The 15,968-nt window shown below is 44.4% G+C and overlaps 1 protein-coding gene across 3 annotated transcripts in view; it reads right to left on the reverse strand.

Annotated features, from left to right (window-relative positions):
- Positions 1-15,968, reverse strand: part of DOCK1 (dedicator of cytokinesis 1) — a 505,440-nt gene that overhangs the window by 384,189 nt on the left and 105,283 nt on the right. For all 3 annotated transcript variants that reach the window (XM_070481013.1, XM_044748741.2, XM_070481015.1), the window contains exons 17-22: positions 14,292-14,395; positions 13,721-13,904; positions 9,131-9,228; positions 4,776-4,865; positions 4,327-4,427; positions 110-244 (exon numbers count right to left, since the gene is read on the reverse strand). In XM_070481013.1, coding sequence (XP_070337114.1) covers positions 110-244; positions 4,327-4,427; positions 4,776-4,865; positions 9,131-9,228; positions 13,721-13,904; positions 14,292-14,395 — 712 coding nt within the window. The remainder of the gene's footprint in view (positions 1-109; positions 245-4,326; positions 4,428-4,775; positions 4,866-9,130; positions 9,229-13,720; positions 13,905-14,291; positions 14,396-15,968) is intronic.

The raw sequence follows: 15,968 nt of genomic DNA on the forward strand, positions 1-15,968 counted from the left end.
AGGAGAGGAAGGAAAAGAAGAAGAAAGAGGAAGGGGAAAGGAGAAGAAAAACGAAGGCATCAAGGATTTCCCAGAATTCCCCTACAGAGCCAGCACGGGCGATACCTACTGATTGAACAGGATCCGGGAGCGCACAATGAACTTGAAGATGTACTCTAAAGCTTTCATAGCTTTGTACAGCTGGTCATTTATTCCTGGCTTCTCAGCATTGTCCACATAGTTCCTTAAAACTTTTGTCAGCTTCCTATTCATAATGGAAACACAAATGAATAAGTTCAGAAAATTGCAGTATCTCAACGCCTAACTGGAACAGAAATACACAAGTGGGTTATTTTTATTTTGGTTTATGCATATTTGTAAAATGTATTCTCAACAGAGAAAGTGACCCATAAAATAACTCTCAGAAGAGTGAGATCTGAGCATTTAATGAGCACTTCCGAAGTTTCAGATGTTTTCCTAAGCTTTTAAATGTATTATGTAATTTAATCTTCACAACAACACTATAAGGCAAGGAGGAGGGTGTTATCCCTAATTTACAGATGACGAAGCACAGGCTTAGATAGGTAAACTAGCTTTCCCAATGTTAAATAACAAAATCAAAGGGATCTCCTCTACAGCCATATCAGTTTCTGTAATTCTCTCTCTTTTTTTTTTACACTGAGCATGTGATATTTTCAAATTACAGAGGCAGTGGTAATAATAATCAATTTTTAATTCTGCCCAAACTTCTATATTTTCTACCACTACTGGCCCATAAACTAATAATCATTGTTCATTGTAAGAATGATTCTCAAGCAACCCTTCTAAATCATAAAAGCCAACTTAATTAACTTCAATATAGTTGCGATTTTTAGTGTCCTGGGCTGCACGGTAACTCTCCAAAAACTTGCAGCATACGTGCAACCTGCATGACAACCACCGCCAAGATTATCCCATTAACCAAACGTGTCTGCTCCGCAACTTCTCATGTAATCAACAGGAATTCACTGTGGCTTTTAAATATTCATCATAGTTACAAAAAAAACCTGCTAGGATACTGACAGCATTTCCAGTTAGGCTGTGAGCCAGTATGCCTCAGACTGTTCATTGAGATTATTATGAGACCCTCTTAAGAGCAAAGGTGACTTCAGCTAGGGATGACCTGGAAACAGTCCTGAGATTAACGATTTCACTGACAAATCACAAGAAAAAGCTTTCTAGGCGCCTAAGTGAATATGAAGTCATTTCTAACACTGACTGGGTTGCAGAACTCTGGCAAAGAAACCTGACAGGACTAGAGAAGCATTTGTGCAAGTGTGTTTGAAAGAAGCTAGGCAGAGGGATCCTCTTTCCACAGGCCCCACGGGCCCCTATGCTGGCAAGGGTGGCTCAGCATATACCTCTCCTGGTGGTTCTCAAGGAACAATAGGACATCTAAAGTGGCATAAAACCTGTTTGACTCAGTTTAACTTATTTTCCCAAACTTACTGGACCTTTTCTTATTAAAACCTATTAATATGCCAAGGAATATACATTCCATAGAATGCATTTTGGGAACTCTTCCAACAGATTAATCACCAAAAAGGATAAAAAGAAGGAATGATTTGCAAAGAGAATGACCCAGAACCAGAAAATTAATCTGGAAGTCAAAAGACCCACATCCATATATGCCAGGCCATCTTGTAACCCCCAAACCCCTGGGCACTAGCTGAGAGGGGCAGATCAAGTGGAGCATCAATTAAGTGGGAGGGAAGCATGACTCAGCTCCCGGAAAGGTAGCTCTGTGGACAGAAAGGAGCCTGTCCTGCTGGTTTTCTCGAACAACAGTCCCCAAAGCCTATGCCTCGCTCCCTTCTCACTCGGACCAGCACCGGTCACTTTGATGGGGGCCCAGCACCCGTGAACTGGCCATGCAGGGGAGCTGTCTATGAGAGTTGCAGCACCAAGCAATAATACCCATTGCCCATAGTCATCTTTTTTTTTTTTTTTTTTTTTTAAAGATTTTATTTTTTCCATTTTCTCCCCAAAGCCCCCCGGTACATAGTTGTGTATTCTTCGCTGTGGGTCCTTCTAGTTGTGGCATGTGGGACGCTGCCTCAGCGTGGTCTGATGAGCAGTGCCATGTCCACGCCCAGGATTCGAACTAACGAAACACTGGGCCGCCTGCTGCGGAGCACGCGAACTTAACCACTCGGCCACGGGGCCAGCCCCTGCCCATAGTCATCTTTAATTTCTCCTCTTGGAGTTGTTTGTGAAGAAAGGCTAAAAGCTCTCAAACTACCTGGACAAGAGTCTAACCTAAGTCCACGCCTGCCAAGGCTTCCAGAGGAAAAGGGGCAGAGACTCTCTGTGATAACACTTAGTCCTACAAGGACCCCTTGCTCAGAGAATGCCGTAAGCACTTCATTAGCACAGAGACAACCTTCCACAATTTGGTTAGAACTGTGTAAATCACAATTATCTCCTTTGGTATTTCAAGGCGTAAATACTCAGGTTCAAACTGCTGAGGAACCCACTTTGGGCTGCTAGTTTATCAAAACATGATAAGAATACTCATTTTTCAAAATGAGTACTTCCTTTCCAGCAGATTACAGAGACTGAATGAAAGGATACCAATTCTTGACTCAGTCCCATCATAACTTAAAGATAAAGTGGTTCTTTTTGTTTCTGCCATTTATCAACTTGCCAAAACTCCCCGATTTTCCTTTCTAGGAGAATAAGTGCATGTATTCTTGCCCCAAAGGCATGGCACGGAAGAGGGCTGCCAACAAAAGGATCTGGAACGCAATGTGGTAGGCTTATTCAGTGTTTTGATTTCCTGAGATTAAAGTACAAAATCTAATCTGAGAAGAGCGGTTTGGCCATGTTTCAATAAAGAAGCACAACCGTGACAGTGACACAGAAGGCGATCACATCACATTAAGAGCAGTTTACAGGCCACTTCCATGAACCCCGTTCTATTTCCACGAACAGGCTACATTTTAGTTGCTATAGCAAGATGGTGCCACTGATCTGCTCTCCCCACAGTCTGTAAGGAACTGTCCGAAGTGTGGACAAACCGGGGCATCTCCGGTGAGAGAAGGAAATGTTTTAAACAAACACTGATTAGCAAGCAAGCACAAAGGACCTATCTGGCTTGTTCTGTGTGCGTGAGGACCTCGGCTGCAGCTCTCTGCCCCCTTGAGGCACCACCCACTGTCCTGCAATACACATGCGCTCGAGGCAGATGTGAAAGAATCAGGGACAGGACCGTGGGCATCAGATCTCTGACCTTGAGTTCACAGCTGCATACAGGCAAGGAAGACAGGTTTTGACCAATGGAGGCTCAAGACAGAGATGGGAGCTTTGACTCAATTTACTGGCACTAAAGAGAATTATTTCTCATGATTCTCAGCGGGATGTTCTTAAAGAAATTATTTAAATCTGTCTTTTTTCACTGCAACTCACACAATAAAAAGTTTGAATAAATGCCAATAAATCCCGCCATGAGAGAGAGAGAAGAGAGTAACTCACTATAATAATTCTAATTAACAAAACCTAACAATTGCTTAGTGCTTTCTAAGCGCAAAAGATGATTCCACGCTTGACATGTAATAACTTACTAAAATTCTCAGGAAACCCTACGATCATGCCCGTTTTACAGACGAGAAGCCTGAAGCCCAGAGAAGTTTAGCAACTTAAACCTGTAAGTGACAGAGCTGAAATGTCAGCCCAGACAGCCCAGTCCCAGGACTGTGCTCATCAGCATCAGGAGAGCAGCTTCTCAGGCCCAGGCATCACACATCCCCTCTGCTGTCCTACTAGACCTCCAGTGGGGCATGTACGGGGATGTGGGGGCAGGTCAAGAGCAGCTGAGTGGGCAGTAAGAATCCTAGTTAGTTACAGCTGAAGCTTCAGGAACAAAAGGGAAGGCACTCTTTACAGAGCAGAGTGATATACTGAAAAGTACAAAACTGAATTTTATTCACACTGCACAACCACTAATCTCAGAACAGGAGCACATCCATGTATTCACTCATCAAACGCTCCTTGGGAAGCTGCAGTGTGGCAGGCACTCTGCACCCACGTATCAGTCTCATTGAACATAAACGGAAAATTTCAAAGACAAATGGAAGGTGTGGAGGAGAACGAGAATTTATTCCAGAATGTTATGATAATGTATCACACATCTCTTTCGACAAGATTTTGAGGTCCGTTGGGGGAAACAATAACTAAAATTATCCTAGTAAATTCAGAGTTTTGAGGGGGGAAATGTACAATCATAAACAAATGTATATGGAGAAAACCCTTAACAAACAAACATGCAAAAAAGAAGTGCTGGTTTTAAAACAACAAAAAAGAACTTACGTGTAGGCTAACGTTGCACTGAAGTGTTTCTTAATGTAGGTTTCCAAAACAGGATTAAAATGCTGAAATTTTCTATCAGCAATGAGTCCAATGATAAATACCTGTTAATAATATTTTCATCAGCAAAATAATGCAAAGCAATTTGAGATCTCCTCTGAATCATGGGCACTACTATGTGAGTCGATAAAGTACATAACATTTTCAGACAGAAGTTAGTCAGCCAGAAGTTAGTCAGCCAGGTTACCTCTTCTTACTGAGAAATTACATTTGCCTAACTATAGCGCTGCATTGAAAGAAACTTTCTCCCTCTCAATTCATCTGCTTTGATTGGATTTACAACTGAAAGTACTTTCAAGGTTCCGATGATGGATCCCCTCCCCCAGCTTCAAAGGCTGCAGCATGAAAGCGCACCTTAATATTTGAGCAGATGAATAGTAAAGGCCTCTTACCAGAGCATCAAACACCAATGTATCAAAAGTCTCGCTCTCGGAGTTCTCCATCATGATGTTGAAGAGGGCGTCCAAGGTGTCCTGGAGGAACTGCAGAGACACAAGAGGTCAGCCGACAAAGTAAACTCACCCAGCTTTCTCCCAACCTAGAGTAACTACCATCTTTGGCCATACCCCCAATACCCACCTTTCCCAAATGTCACCTATTAAGCTATTTTAACTTCAGGGATCTTCCCAGCCATTGGATGCATAAGACAAAAATTTGAGATGACTGAATTCAGAACAAAAACATGGCACCCTGAGTCAAACAGAAAGACTGGCAGCAGAGGGGTGACCTATAGTGCCCTCTCAAGGAACCTTTCCAACCTATTCCCGATTTCTATCAGTCTGGTGACAAAGAGCTCAACAACAACCCTGGGAAGACTGGACGTGACTCACCCCATACACTCTGAGTGTAGGACCTGAGCTAGGGAGCAGGCAGAGGTCACACAGGGACAAATTTCCAGCTGAGTCTAATGAAGGACCTTCTACAGACCCACATGCCCCAGGACAGAAAAGGCAGGTGATTCGGAAACTGAGGTACACAGCAGAGCACCAGGAAGTACTTTTATTCAAGAGTAATTTAGAAATTCCTTTATATCCCACTATAATTCACCAAACAAATATCATAGCATAGAATGACAAAATATCATGAATTTAATGAAAAGAAAAAATGCGGAGACTTCGAAGTTATGTCACACTAGAAACTGGCCTCAAACCTTATCCACATCCTCTCCCAAAAGATGTGTAAAATGAACCGAAAAACTATACTGGGAGTAATGAGTTCCCTGTTTGTGGAGGAGTTCAAGAATAGGCAGAATGCTATACAATGGAATATTGGCCAGAAAAAGGAATGAAAGATGGATACATCATCATTAGTCATTAGGGATATACAAACTGAAACCACAATGAGATATCACCTTACAACCATGATAATGGCTCTGATAAAAAGATCAGCAATAGTAAGTGTGGGCAAGGATGTAGAGAAATGAGAGCCCTTTACACTGCTTGTAGAAATGTAAAATGGTGCGATGGCTTTGGAAAACAGTTTGACAATTCTTCAAAGGCTTAAACAGAGATTTACCATATGACTCAATAATTTCATTGCCAGCTACATATCCAGCAGAATGGAAAACATATGTCCACACTAACACTTGTACACAAACATTCACAGTTGCTTTATCTGTAAAGATCCAAATGTGGAAACAACCCAAATGTCCATCAGGTGATGAATGGATAAACAAACGGTGGCATATCCATGCGATGGAATATTATTCAGCCATAAAAAGGAATGCAGTTCTGATACGAGCTACAATATGGTTGAACCTTGAAAGCATTATACTAAGCAAAAGCAGCCAGTCACAAAAGGTCATACACTGTGTGATTCAATGTATACAAAATATACAGAAACAGTCAAATCTCTGAAGACAGAAAGTAGATTGGTGGTTGCAGAGAAAGCGGGGAGTGAGTGCTAACACGGATGGGGTTTCTTTTTCCGGTGATGAAAATGTTCTGAAGTTAGTGGTAATAGTTGCACAAGTCTATAAATATACTGAAAACCACTAAATTGTGCAGATTAAAAGGGTGAATTGCATTTTTATATGAATTAAATCTTAATGAAGTGGGTATTAAAAACAAACAGAGTAGATGAGATAGCCCCACAGCAGGGACAGCAACAAGATGGCTGAATGAGATCTCTGGTCCAGATCCTCCTGGATGGCTCAGCCCATGCACAGAATCCGAAAGGCCTTCATGTCCCTACAGATGATCTCAAACTGTTGGAGTCCTCAGACTGAGGAAACAAACCACAGGGACCTGCTCCAAAACCAGTGCTCACCCCACTGCTTCCCCTTGTGCTGTGGCAACCTTGCAACAGCAGCCAATCCAACATCTCAGAGATCTCCCTTGGGAGGAAGAACGTGTTCCCAAAACTAGTAAGAGATCCGAGACCCACCACACATAAAATCCTCATTATATTCCACTGTGCCACCCTCCACCTATTTATGCCAGAAGTGTCACACACACACGGCAGGAGAAGGAAACCACACAAACAAGAAGGGCTCTATTTTGGACACCAAGGAATTCCTCAATGCCATAATTATTGGAGCCTCTACCCCTCGTTACTCTTGTATCATTTCCCATCATGTTCAGATTGTAAAATCTTTCCAAGGTCAAAACTTTACACTATCTGCTAACAGCCCAATGCTATTGCCAACAGACTCACCAGGTGCCCAGCCCTGGCCCATCACAGTTCACGCAGAGTCCCGGCAATAGGTCTACCCACCCCATCCAGGGAAAATGGCACCGTCAGTAGCACAGAAGCATGACAGCAGAGAGCCGAGCAAGACAGCAGAGAGCTGCAGCCCTGTTGCTCTGGCTGTAGAGCCCCAGTGGTGTGGGAATACGAGCTGAAGGAGGTCCCTCACACGGGGCCATGAAAGGGCTTCTTTCAACACCCATCCTCTCACTAAGACTTCCTACGGGAGGAACAAAATCACTGTTTTCAGTTTACGCCAAAATGGGAGACTGTATCTTTTACTAAATAAGGAGATACTTTTCTCAATCTATCAAGCACTGCCATCTCTCTCCCACCAGTTATGAATATACAGAAGGGAGGCTTTGAATAAATGGCACAAACACTCAGTCTATCAGTGTCCTTAAATAGGGGAAATGTGGCCCCATCCACGCTGGCAATCCCTCCAGTGCTGACTCCCATTCACTGCCCTGTGGCCTAAGACATGTCAATTCACCTCTTTAGGCGTACAGGGTGTACAGGATGCACTGGTAATGGGAAAGAATAAAATCAGATAAACCAGGTAAGGGATGGACAGGTCATCCAGGCCTGAGCGGTACTGTGTACACAGGAAGGAGAGGGAAGCTGTGAAAACCATGTCCAGGGATGAACAACAGGATTTGATAATAGATTAGGTAAGGGTAATGGAGAAGAAGAAGAGGCAAAGATGGTTCCAGATTTTCCCTGGTAAGTGCAACAAAGGGTCAACAGAAATACAACTAATTCCTGACACGATACAGGGACTTAAAAATGAAAAGGGACAGAATTTCATTAACTGCATGTCTTCTAAAGTTATGCTAACTCATTCACCCAGTTTCCATCTGAATCAGGGAATTTAGAGAACCCAAGAAAGTTTAAAATGCAATTAACATTGTCCAAGCCAGAGGTAAAAGACAAAAACCTGAAAAGATGATTAAAATTGGAAGATAAGCAAGGACATGTTTGAATGGCTATACAATGAACTTAGGAAAGTGGTGCAACCAAATTAATTTACACTGGAGTTAACCACATTGCTGTTTAATTAAGGCCACTTTAAGTAATTAATTTTTACAGAGATAAGGAGGTCTCGTTCTGCAAGCACTTCTCATGGAGGGTGAAGAACTGAGGCAGCGACAGACAGACCTGGTGTAGAGACCTCACTCACAAATCACAAGTGGGGACCGGCTTACTGTCCGCCAGCCAAAATGGATCATTCTGAAAATGAAAATGCGTTTCCTTATGTACAAGGAAAAGTCATGTGAGCAGATGAGAGGTAAGGAGAGCCCAATACTGAAGAGAACATCAGAACCACCAACCATTACCCAATAAAGAATTAAAGAATTTGAACACTCAAAGGCATCTCAGATCACCTTAGTCTGTCCTATCACATAAATAAAGATAAAGATTCGAGAGGGCACCTAACATTTCTCCAGAGCCTGCGATGTGTGAGACTGAGAAATGAGTCCAAGATCATAAGGGAGGAAAACAGCCAAGACAACAATCTCAGCTCTGATCTTCGTGACACACCCCTTATCTCCCCCCATCAATTACAGAAGTTCTAGGGGAGTGGTAAGCCAGGGCGGATAGTAATGGTGACAGGAATGGCAATGACAATGATAATAACAATCAGACCCAACACTCCTTGAGCACCTCCCACCTGCCAGACACAGGCTTTCATATCTCATTTAACCTCCACCACCCTCTGAAGACGGCACGATTGTTGTCTCCATTTTCCAACAGGGGACAGTGAGGCTTACAGAGCTTACTCAACTTTGTCAGTCGTGCAGCGAGGACCCATTTGGAAGAGGAACCAGAACCCAAGACTGGGTTGATTCCAAAGCCCATTTCCTTCACAGTGAGGCCAGACCACCCTCCAAGACCAGAGTCCAAGAGGGATTCTGTCCACTCAGAGGTGTATGTCTATACCCAAAAGAAAGTAGTTGTTAAAGGGATCATAACCACAATCCCATACTACCTTTGGAGGCAGTGCCTACATCCATTAATATATGGACAGAAAACAGCCCAACCCTGGGCTCTGTGTTACCTTCACCACTTCGCCACCGTCCACTTTCATCAGCTGCCTCAGGTTCTGCTGCAGCAAGTTGGTGTTGGAACGCCACTTCAAGAGCCCCAGCAGGTCCACTGCAAACGGAAAACCACCATCAGCTCCTCCGAGCAAGAGCTCCGTCTCCCTTATTCACGTACCACATGAGGTTCTTGTCCACATAATGTTTTAAAGAGAAAAATCAACCCTATTTGGAAACATTCACCAGCTAAATATTTCCTTACTTTCTAGCGACATACCTGGCACCTAGTGTGGCTGAATTCATTATTTCCACCAACATTTACTATGAAATGATTTCCATTTAGAAGCTTTAAAAATATATTTGGGAGCCTAAGAAAGAAGGACTGGCCTCTCCAACCCACAAGAAGGCAGATTCCAAGCAGCAGCAGGTCTGGAAGGAGGCAGCTCACCCACAAAGTGCTGGCCTGGCATCTGCTACGAAGGGGTCTTTCCTGTTTGAGAGCAAGACTTTTTTTTTAAAGATAAAATAACTAACACTGATTCGAGTACTGAAACTGCAAGGTGACAGCACAGGAAGAAGACCGGACGCCTGGCTCCTGGGTCCCCTGCGGTGCTGAGCCTGCGACTACCCCCGCCTGGCCCTCCATGGCCATTGGTTCCTTAGGGGTGAATTTTTGTTTGCTTGTTTTGTAACAGAAAAATCACAGACTGATTGTATTGGTTTTCCCAGACTAAATGTGGAAGACGATGTCCAGAAACGACGCTGTTTAAGGCAGCAAGATGTTCCTTAAGGCATGGAGACAGCATCCCAAACCTCCCTAAAAAAGACCACACGCCTTGTCGACTTTCACTTGAAGTCATATTAATATCCCATCGTGAGAAAAAACACAATTAGCAAAGTACATCTAATTTACTGTTCATGCTCTTCGAGAATGAACTCCTGCTGCAGAAATTGGCTCCATAAGAAAAACTCTAGTTAATACTGAAAAGAAAAATATAATTTTGGCAATCGTTAGAATTTCAGGGAACACAAGACATCAACTGTAATTTAAGGACCAAACCACATCAAAGGCATATGCGTGATGAGCACCACAACACACGTTCTCATCTATGTCACCTCACCCCCAAGGACAGCTGACAAAGGAAAGGGCTAAAATGAGAGGATGAAAAGGGGAGAGCAGTCTAAAGTACTATGGAATATGTCCAGCGGAGGATCAAATACCAGTGGGCCATGCCACCTTGGGCGAGTAAATTCACCTCAGTTTTCCTATCTGAACAATGGGTACGATGTTGCCTAACTCACAGGCTTGGTGCAAGAACTAAATGGTATGACCTGGAGAAGGCACTTCGCACGATGCCCAGCATAAAGACTAATGGCAGCAGTCTATCACAGGGATGATCAGGAATTGAACATTTTAGCCATTCATCATGGAAGTTAACATGTATTAACTTCTTTTCTTTTCTTTTCTTTTCTTTTGCTGAGGAAGATTTGTCCTGAGCTAACACCTGCTGCCAATCTTCCTCTATTTTCTATGGGAGGCACCACAGCATGGCCACTGACAGACAAGTGGTATTGGTCCGAACTCAGGAACCAAACCCGGCCCGCCAAAGCAGAGCACGCCAAATCTAACCACTAGGCCACCAGGGCTGGTCCAACATGTTTTTAATTTCTAATCAAAAGTGAAGTAATGATAAAGGCTACATGCTGCCCAGACATGCTCTCAGTTCCAGGGTTAAGGCAGATTTCACTACTTACTAGTATTTTTATAATGGAGACTAGTTAATAATCTGGATCCCTCTCATGCAAAGTTCATGGCACTCTGCATGTGAGGGAGGCTGAGCTTTACCTCTGTGTTGTAAATTTGGGAAAAGCTACAACTGGGCAAATTTGAAGTGGAAGGGGCAGCACGTTTTAAGAAAACAGAGCTTGCCCAGCACCCCCAGCCACCCAGGTCAAACCAAACTCTTCCTCTCCACGTCCTCATTCTCTGGGAGCCACCGAAGTTGGCCCACAATAACACTGCATTTCATGACTTCTCTCTAATTATACAGTAAGCTAATTGAGGAGAGCAATCACATCTTACACTTCTTATTTCCCCCACAGCATCCAACATAATGCTGAGAACAGAGATGTTTAATACAAATCTCAATGAATAATTCAGCCTAAGCAATGGAACTTTACAGTAACAAATCATGGTTTTAGAAAATTGACTTCCTCAAATGAGAATCCAGGACTCGATGCTCAGATGCCCACTGAGGCAGCTCCATCTTGCACAGACCCGACATGCCATCATTCCGAGAAGAGGAATTGGTGGCTGGTATGAAATGAAAGCCAAAAGATGTCCCCCGCTCTACTCTTGATGAACAGCATCACATTGGAATTTCCTTGTTGCCCGGCAACGGTTAACAGCTGCTGCCAAGGCCAGGGTGCATCAGGGCGCTTGCTCACTCCCTCAGTTCCAGGGAGGGAACTACCCTGCGGCCGGTGAGATTCAAGGAGCTTGGAGGTCCAAGGAGGGATCGACATCATCCCCTGGGAGATTTCTCTAACGTAATACCTGGGGGATTTCCTAGTTCACAGTCCTCTTCTCCAGGGATGCGTGGGTTAACAAGGAATCTGTGGGTGAGCCTCACAACCTAACTGCTATTCAGAACATTGTTTTGACGGGGAAAATATGTTCAAGTTTCAAATAACTTCTAAACATGCTTTTGGAATATGACCCGTGCATAAGACAGTGGCTTCCTACACAGTGAAAATGGCAATACACGGCAGTTCTCACACTGAAAAGGCACAGTGCCACACAGGTGGGGTGGTGACTCACCAGAAAGGCTGCCCCTGCCCTGAGTTTAATGAGACTTGGACAGTGTAGCCGTCAGGCTAATGGACGACCAGGGCCATATCTGACCTAAGGGGGCACCCTTTCCATAACCCAGTCCCAAACCAGCACCCATCTTGCTGACCACACGCCCCCTGGGCACTAAATCTGTGAGCTCCCCGGGGCATTCTCTACCCCTCCTCCGCTCGCACAGAACCAAAGCCCCAGCTAACAGCTTTCATTTGCTCATGGAGATCATTGCCCCACAAGCTAGGAGAACTCATAACGCTTCGGACAAACTGTGATGATACTTCAAGGGTTTGACTGACACCTTCCCTTGCACCGTTTACTCAAGACACAAGTAGGGAGGAGGCACAGCGTGCACTGCCCAGGACAGCAGGCGTGGCAAGGCTGAAAAAGGCCTGCACACCCAAACCCCCAGTGCACCTTCCACTACAAGGCAGTGGCTGCCACACGATGGGATTACTCCTGTCCTGTGTTTATCCCGTTAAAGTCCAAACATGACTGCTCCTCAGGCAACTGCGAGACTACTGCCAAGATTTACGGACAAGCCCCAGGGATGCAATTCATGCTAGCAACAGATATTAATAATCAAAACCCGTATCAGGTGGCTAAGAGGAAAAAATTGGATTTCCAAGCTGAGTTTCAAGAGTGCATCAAGTCACTCTGCACAGCTGCGATCCTGGCACTTGTGGGAGATGCAATTTTAAAGGCAGGATTTGTGCAGAGGAGACCCGGCCGCATCCAGCCTGTGCACTCTGAGTAAGAAGCACCCCAGCCAGACACCGTGTCACTGGGGAGGCCACAAGCAGTGGTGACAGAGCTCAGAGCAGCCTGGCGGACCCAGCACAGGAACACTGGGCACCATCCGATGCCGCATTAGGCTGCAGTTTGCTGTGCATGCATCAGCAAGGGGTGCCTTATGTCACCACCAGGGGGACTAGAAATATGATCAAAATCAACTTTTAAAAAAAAATCAGGGCCAGCCTGGTGGCTCAGCGGTTAAGTGCACATGTTCTCCTTTGGCGGCCAGGGGTTTGCTGGTTCAGATCCTGGGTGCGGACATGGCATGACTTGGCAAGCCATGCTGTGGTAGGCGTCCCACATAGAAAGTGGAGGAAGATGGGCACGGATGTTACCTTAGGGCCAGTCTTCCTCAGCAAAAAGAGGAGGATTGGCGGCAGATGTTAGCTCAGGGCAAATCTTCCTCAAAAAAACAAAAAAAACTCGTAATTATCTCAATGAGTAGCTAGGAAAGATGAAGATACAAAGAGAGTGGGGGCCTTGCATCCCACAGTTCTGTAACCCTCACAAAGCCCACTGAGGCAGGCATTAGAACCACGTGCACGGACAAGGAAAAGGAGGTCCAGACAGGATCAGAGGTGCTAGTTCAAGGTCATTCCCAGGTTAGCCCAGGTCTAGGGCTCAACCCCAGATCTTTGATCTGATTCCAAATGCTGTGGACTTTCCCTTAAACCATGCTACTTTCCTTTAACCAAAAAGCCTTCTTCAGAGTAAACCCATTGCTTTCTCTTTACGGTCAATCCTTAGATCAAAACTGGAGTGTGAATTCTGAAGTATGAAGGATGCCACCCCCACTTTCCTAGTCCATTGACATCCACACAGGCCATTGCAGAGGGACACCCTGAGTGCCCCAGAGGCAGTCTTCATGCACCTAGAGATGCCTCCTCTACCCAACAGGGGCAGCAAAAAGGATGCAGTCTCAGGGAGAACAAGTCCTGGGGTGAACAGGTGTCCACTCCAAACTCACCATTCTGGGTAAGCTTGGTGGAGCACACGAGAGTGGAGATCTGGAAGGAGTCTTTGCTGATGGTGCAGCTACCGAGACTCTGCATGCTCTTGCCCGTCGCCGAGTGGCCTTTCTCTTCTAACTCTGCCTTCGTGGAGGGCAGGCTCAAGTAGGTCGCAGCATCTTCCAGCTTCTTCGCCTCAGCCTGTAGTTTAAAGATGCAGTATGTTGAACACAATTCACAATCAGCCACATGCAATTCTTTTCGATCCTTTCTTATCCTTAATCCTTTAAGAATCACGATATTTGTTCTTTATAATTTGCTAAACTGTTTATTTTAATGATTCCCCTATTCCTGTAGATTAATGTTAACAGAGTATTTTTTTATATAGCACTTAATGTGTTATTGTATATCATTTTCACTCATGAGGACCAGCAAAAGGGCTGGTCATCTGAAAGGTTCTTTTGCATAATTAAGTGTCACTAGATAGCAGCTTTCTCACAAAGATGGGAAATGTCAGCTCAGGTTAGGAGGCCCAGAAAGGACTGAAACAGTCAATATCAGTGATATTGCACCAATAAAACACTCTACCTTATAGACGATAAGATCGTGCTCTCCATCTCTGAGAGTGGTCCCATCATATCTCATCAGCTTTACAAAAGCTAGTGCAAATATCTTCTCAGATTTATCCTTAGCTGCAATAGAAATCAATAATCATCAAGTGCTGTCATGACAAACTAATATCATAAAACACTATGAAGTTCCCTTTATGAAAAAATTACGAAATTTTATTGAGAGATGTTAACATCAACATAAAGAAATGGAGAAATGGACAATGTTCACCAGTAGGAAGACTCCTATAATAAAGGAATAGTTGTGCTCAAATTAATCTGTAAATTCAAAGCAATTCCAATCAAAATCTCATGAAAGAGTTTCCTCCTGGAACTTGAAAACTCATTCTAGAGTAAAAGGCCAAGAGCAGCAGACGATTTTAAAGAAGGACAGGGCAGAAAGCCGGCAATACTAGAAACCACGAGTAATTCACTCTAAAGTGAGAATAAAGAAGACAGTGTGGTTTAACACAGGGACACACAGAACAATGCGAAGGGACAGGATCTGGAAACATAAAGCTGTCGCAATGAAGAGGCATAACGTTCACTAAAAAAATTGGCTATCATTATGGAAAAACGAAATAGATAGATTCCTACCTCATACCATCCACTAATGTAAATTACAGGTGGACTAAAGACCTGAATGTGAAATTTCCTTCTCTTTGGGAAGAAAGTTCTCCGCCCAGATATTTGCATGAGACTCATTCCCTCCTTGATTCAAGTTTCTGCTGAAGTACCACCTGCTCTGAAGTGACCAGCCTATCTAAAACAGTGAATCAGTAACCTGGTCATCCTCTTTCCCCTCACCTAACTTACCTTTCATCATAGATGCTATGGCTGAACTGTGTCCCCCAAAATCCTTATATTGAAGCCCTACCTCCATGTGACTGCCTTGGAAATAAAGCCCGTAAGGAGGTACTTAAGGTCAAAGGAGGTCCTAAGGGTGGAGCTCTGACCCCACAGAACTGGTGCCCTTCTAAGAAGAGGAGGAGACTCCAAAGGTCTCCCCCTCCATGTGAGTTCAAGTGAGAAGGTGGCATCTGCAACCAAGAAGAGAGCCCTCACCAGAACCCGCCTCTACTGGCACCCTGATCTCACAATGCCAGCCTCCAGACCTGTGAGAAAGAAATTTCTGTGATTTAAGCCACCCAGCCTATGGTATTTCATTATGGCTGCCTGAGGGGACTAAGACAACAGCCCTTATGACTACCAGATTACCAGGGGCGCAGGGTGTGTGGGTGTGTACGTGTGTGTGTGAGAATTTGTTGTTGTTTATTCTTAGTTTCATCCACTGGACTTTGGAATACAACAGACTGTGTATTTTCTCACTGCTACTTTCCCAGTGCATGAAACAGTGCCTGGCGTATATTACTATTCATAAATATTTGCTCTAGTTGGGGAGATGCCAACAACAAACAAGTTCTTTCAGATAATAAAGAAAACAAAAATGCTGATTTGCTAAAGAGTGAGGGCGGGAGCAGGGATGATCCAGTTAGATGGCTGGAAAAAGTCTCTCTGAATAGATGGATGACCTAAGAGCCAAGATGCAAACCCTCCAGGGAAAGAGAGGATCAAAGGCAGAGGCCCTAGAGTGGGACCGGGCGTGGCTCGTTTGGGGACAGAAGCCAGTGTGGCTGGTGAGGACTCCAAGGTAGGC

The sequence above is a fragment of the Equus asinus genome, chromosome 2, assembly GCF_041296235.1.
Source record: "Equus asinus isolate D_3611 breed Donkey chromosome 2, EquAss-T2T_v2, whole genome shotgun sequence".
Lineage (NCBI taxonomy): Eukaryota > Metazoa > Chordata > Mammalia > Perissodactyla > Equidae > Equus > Equus asinus.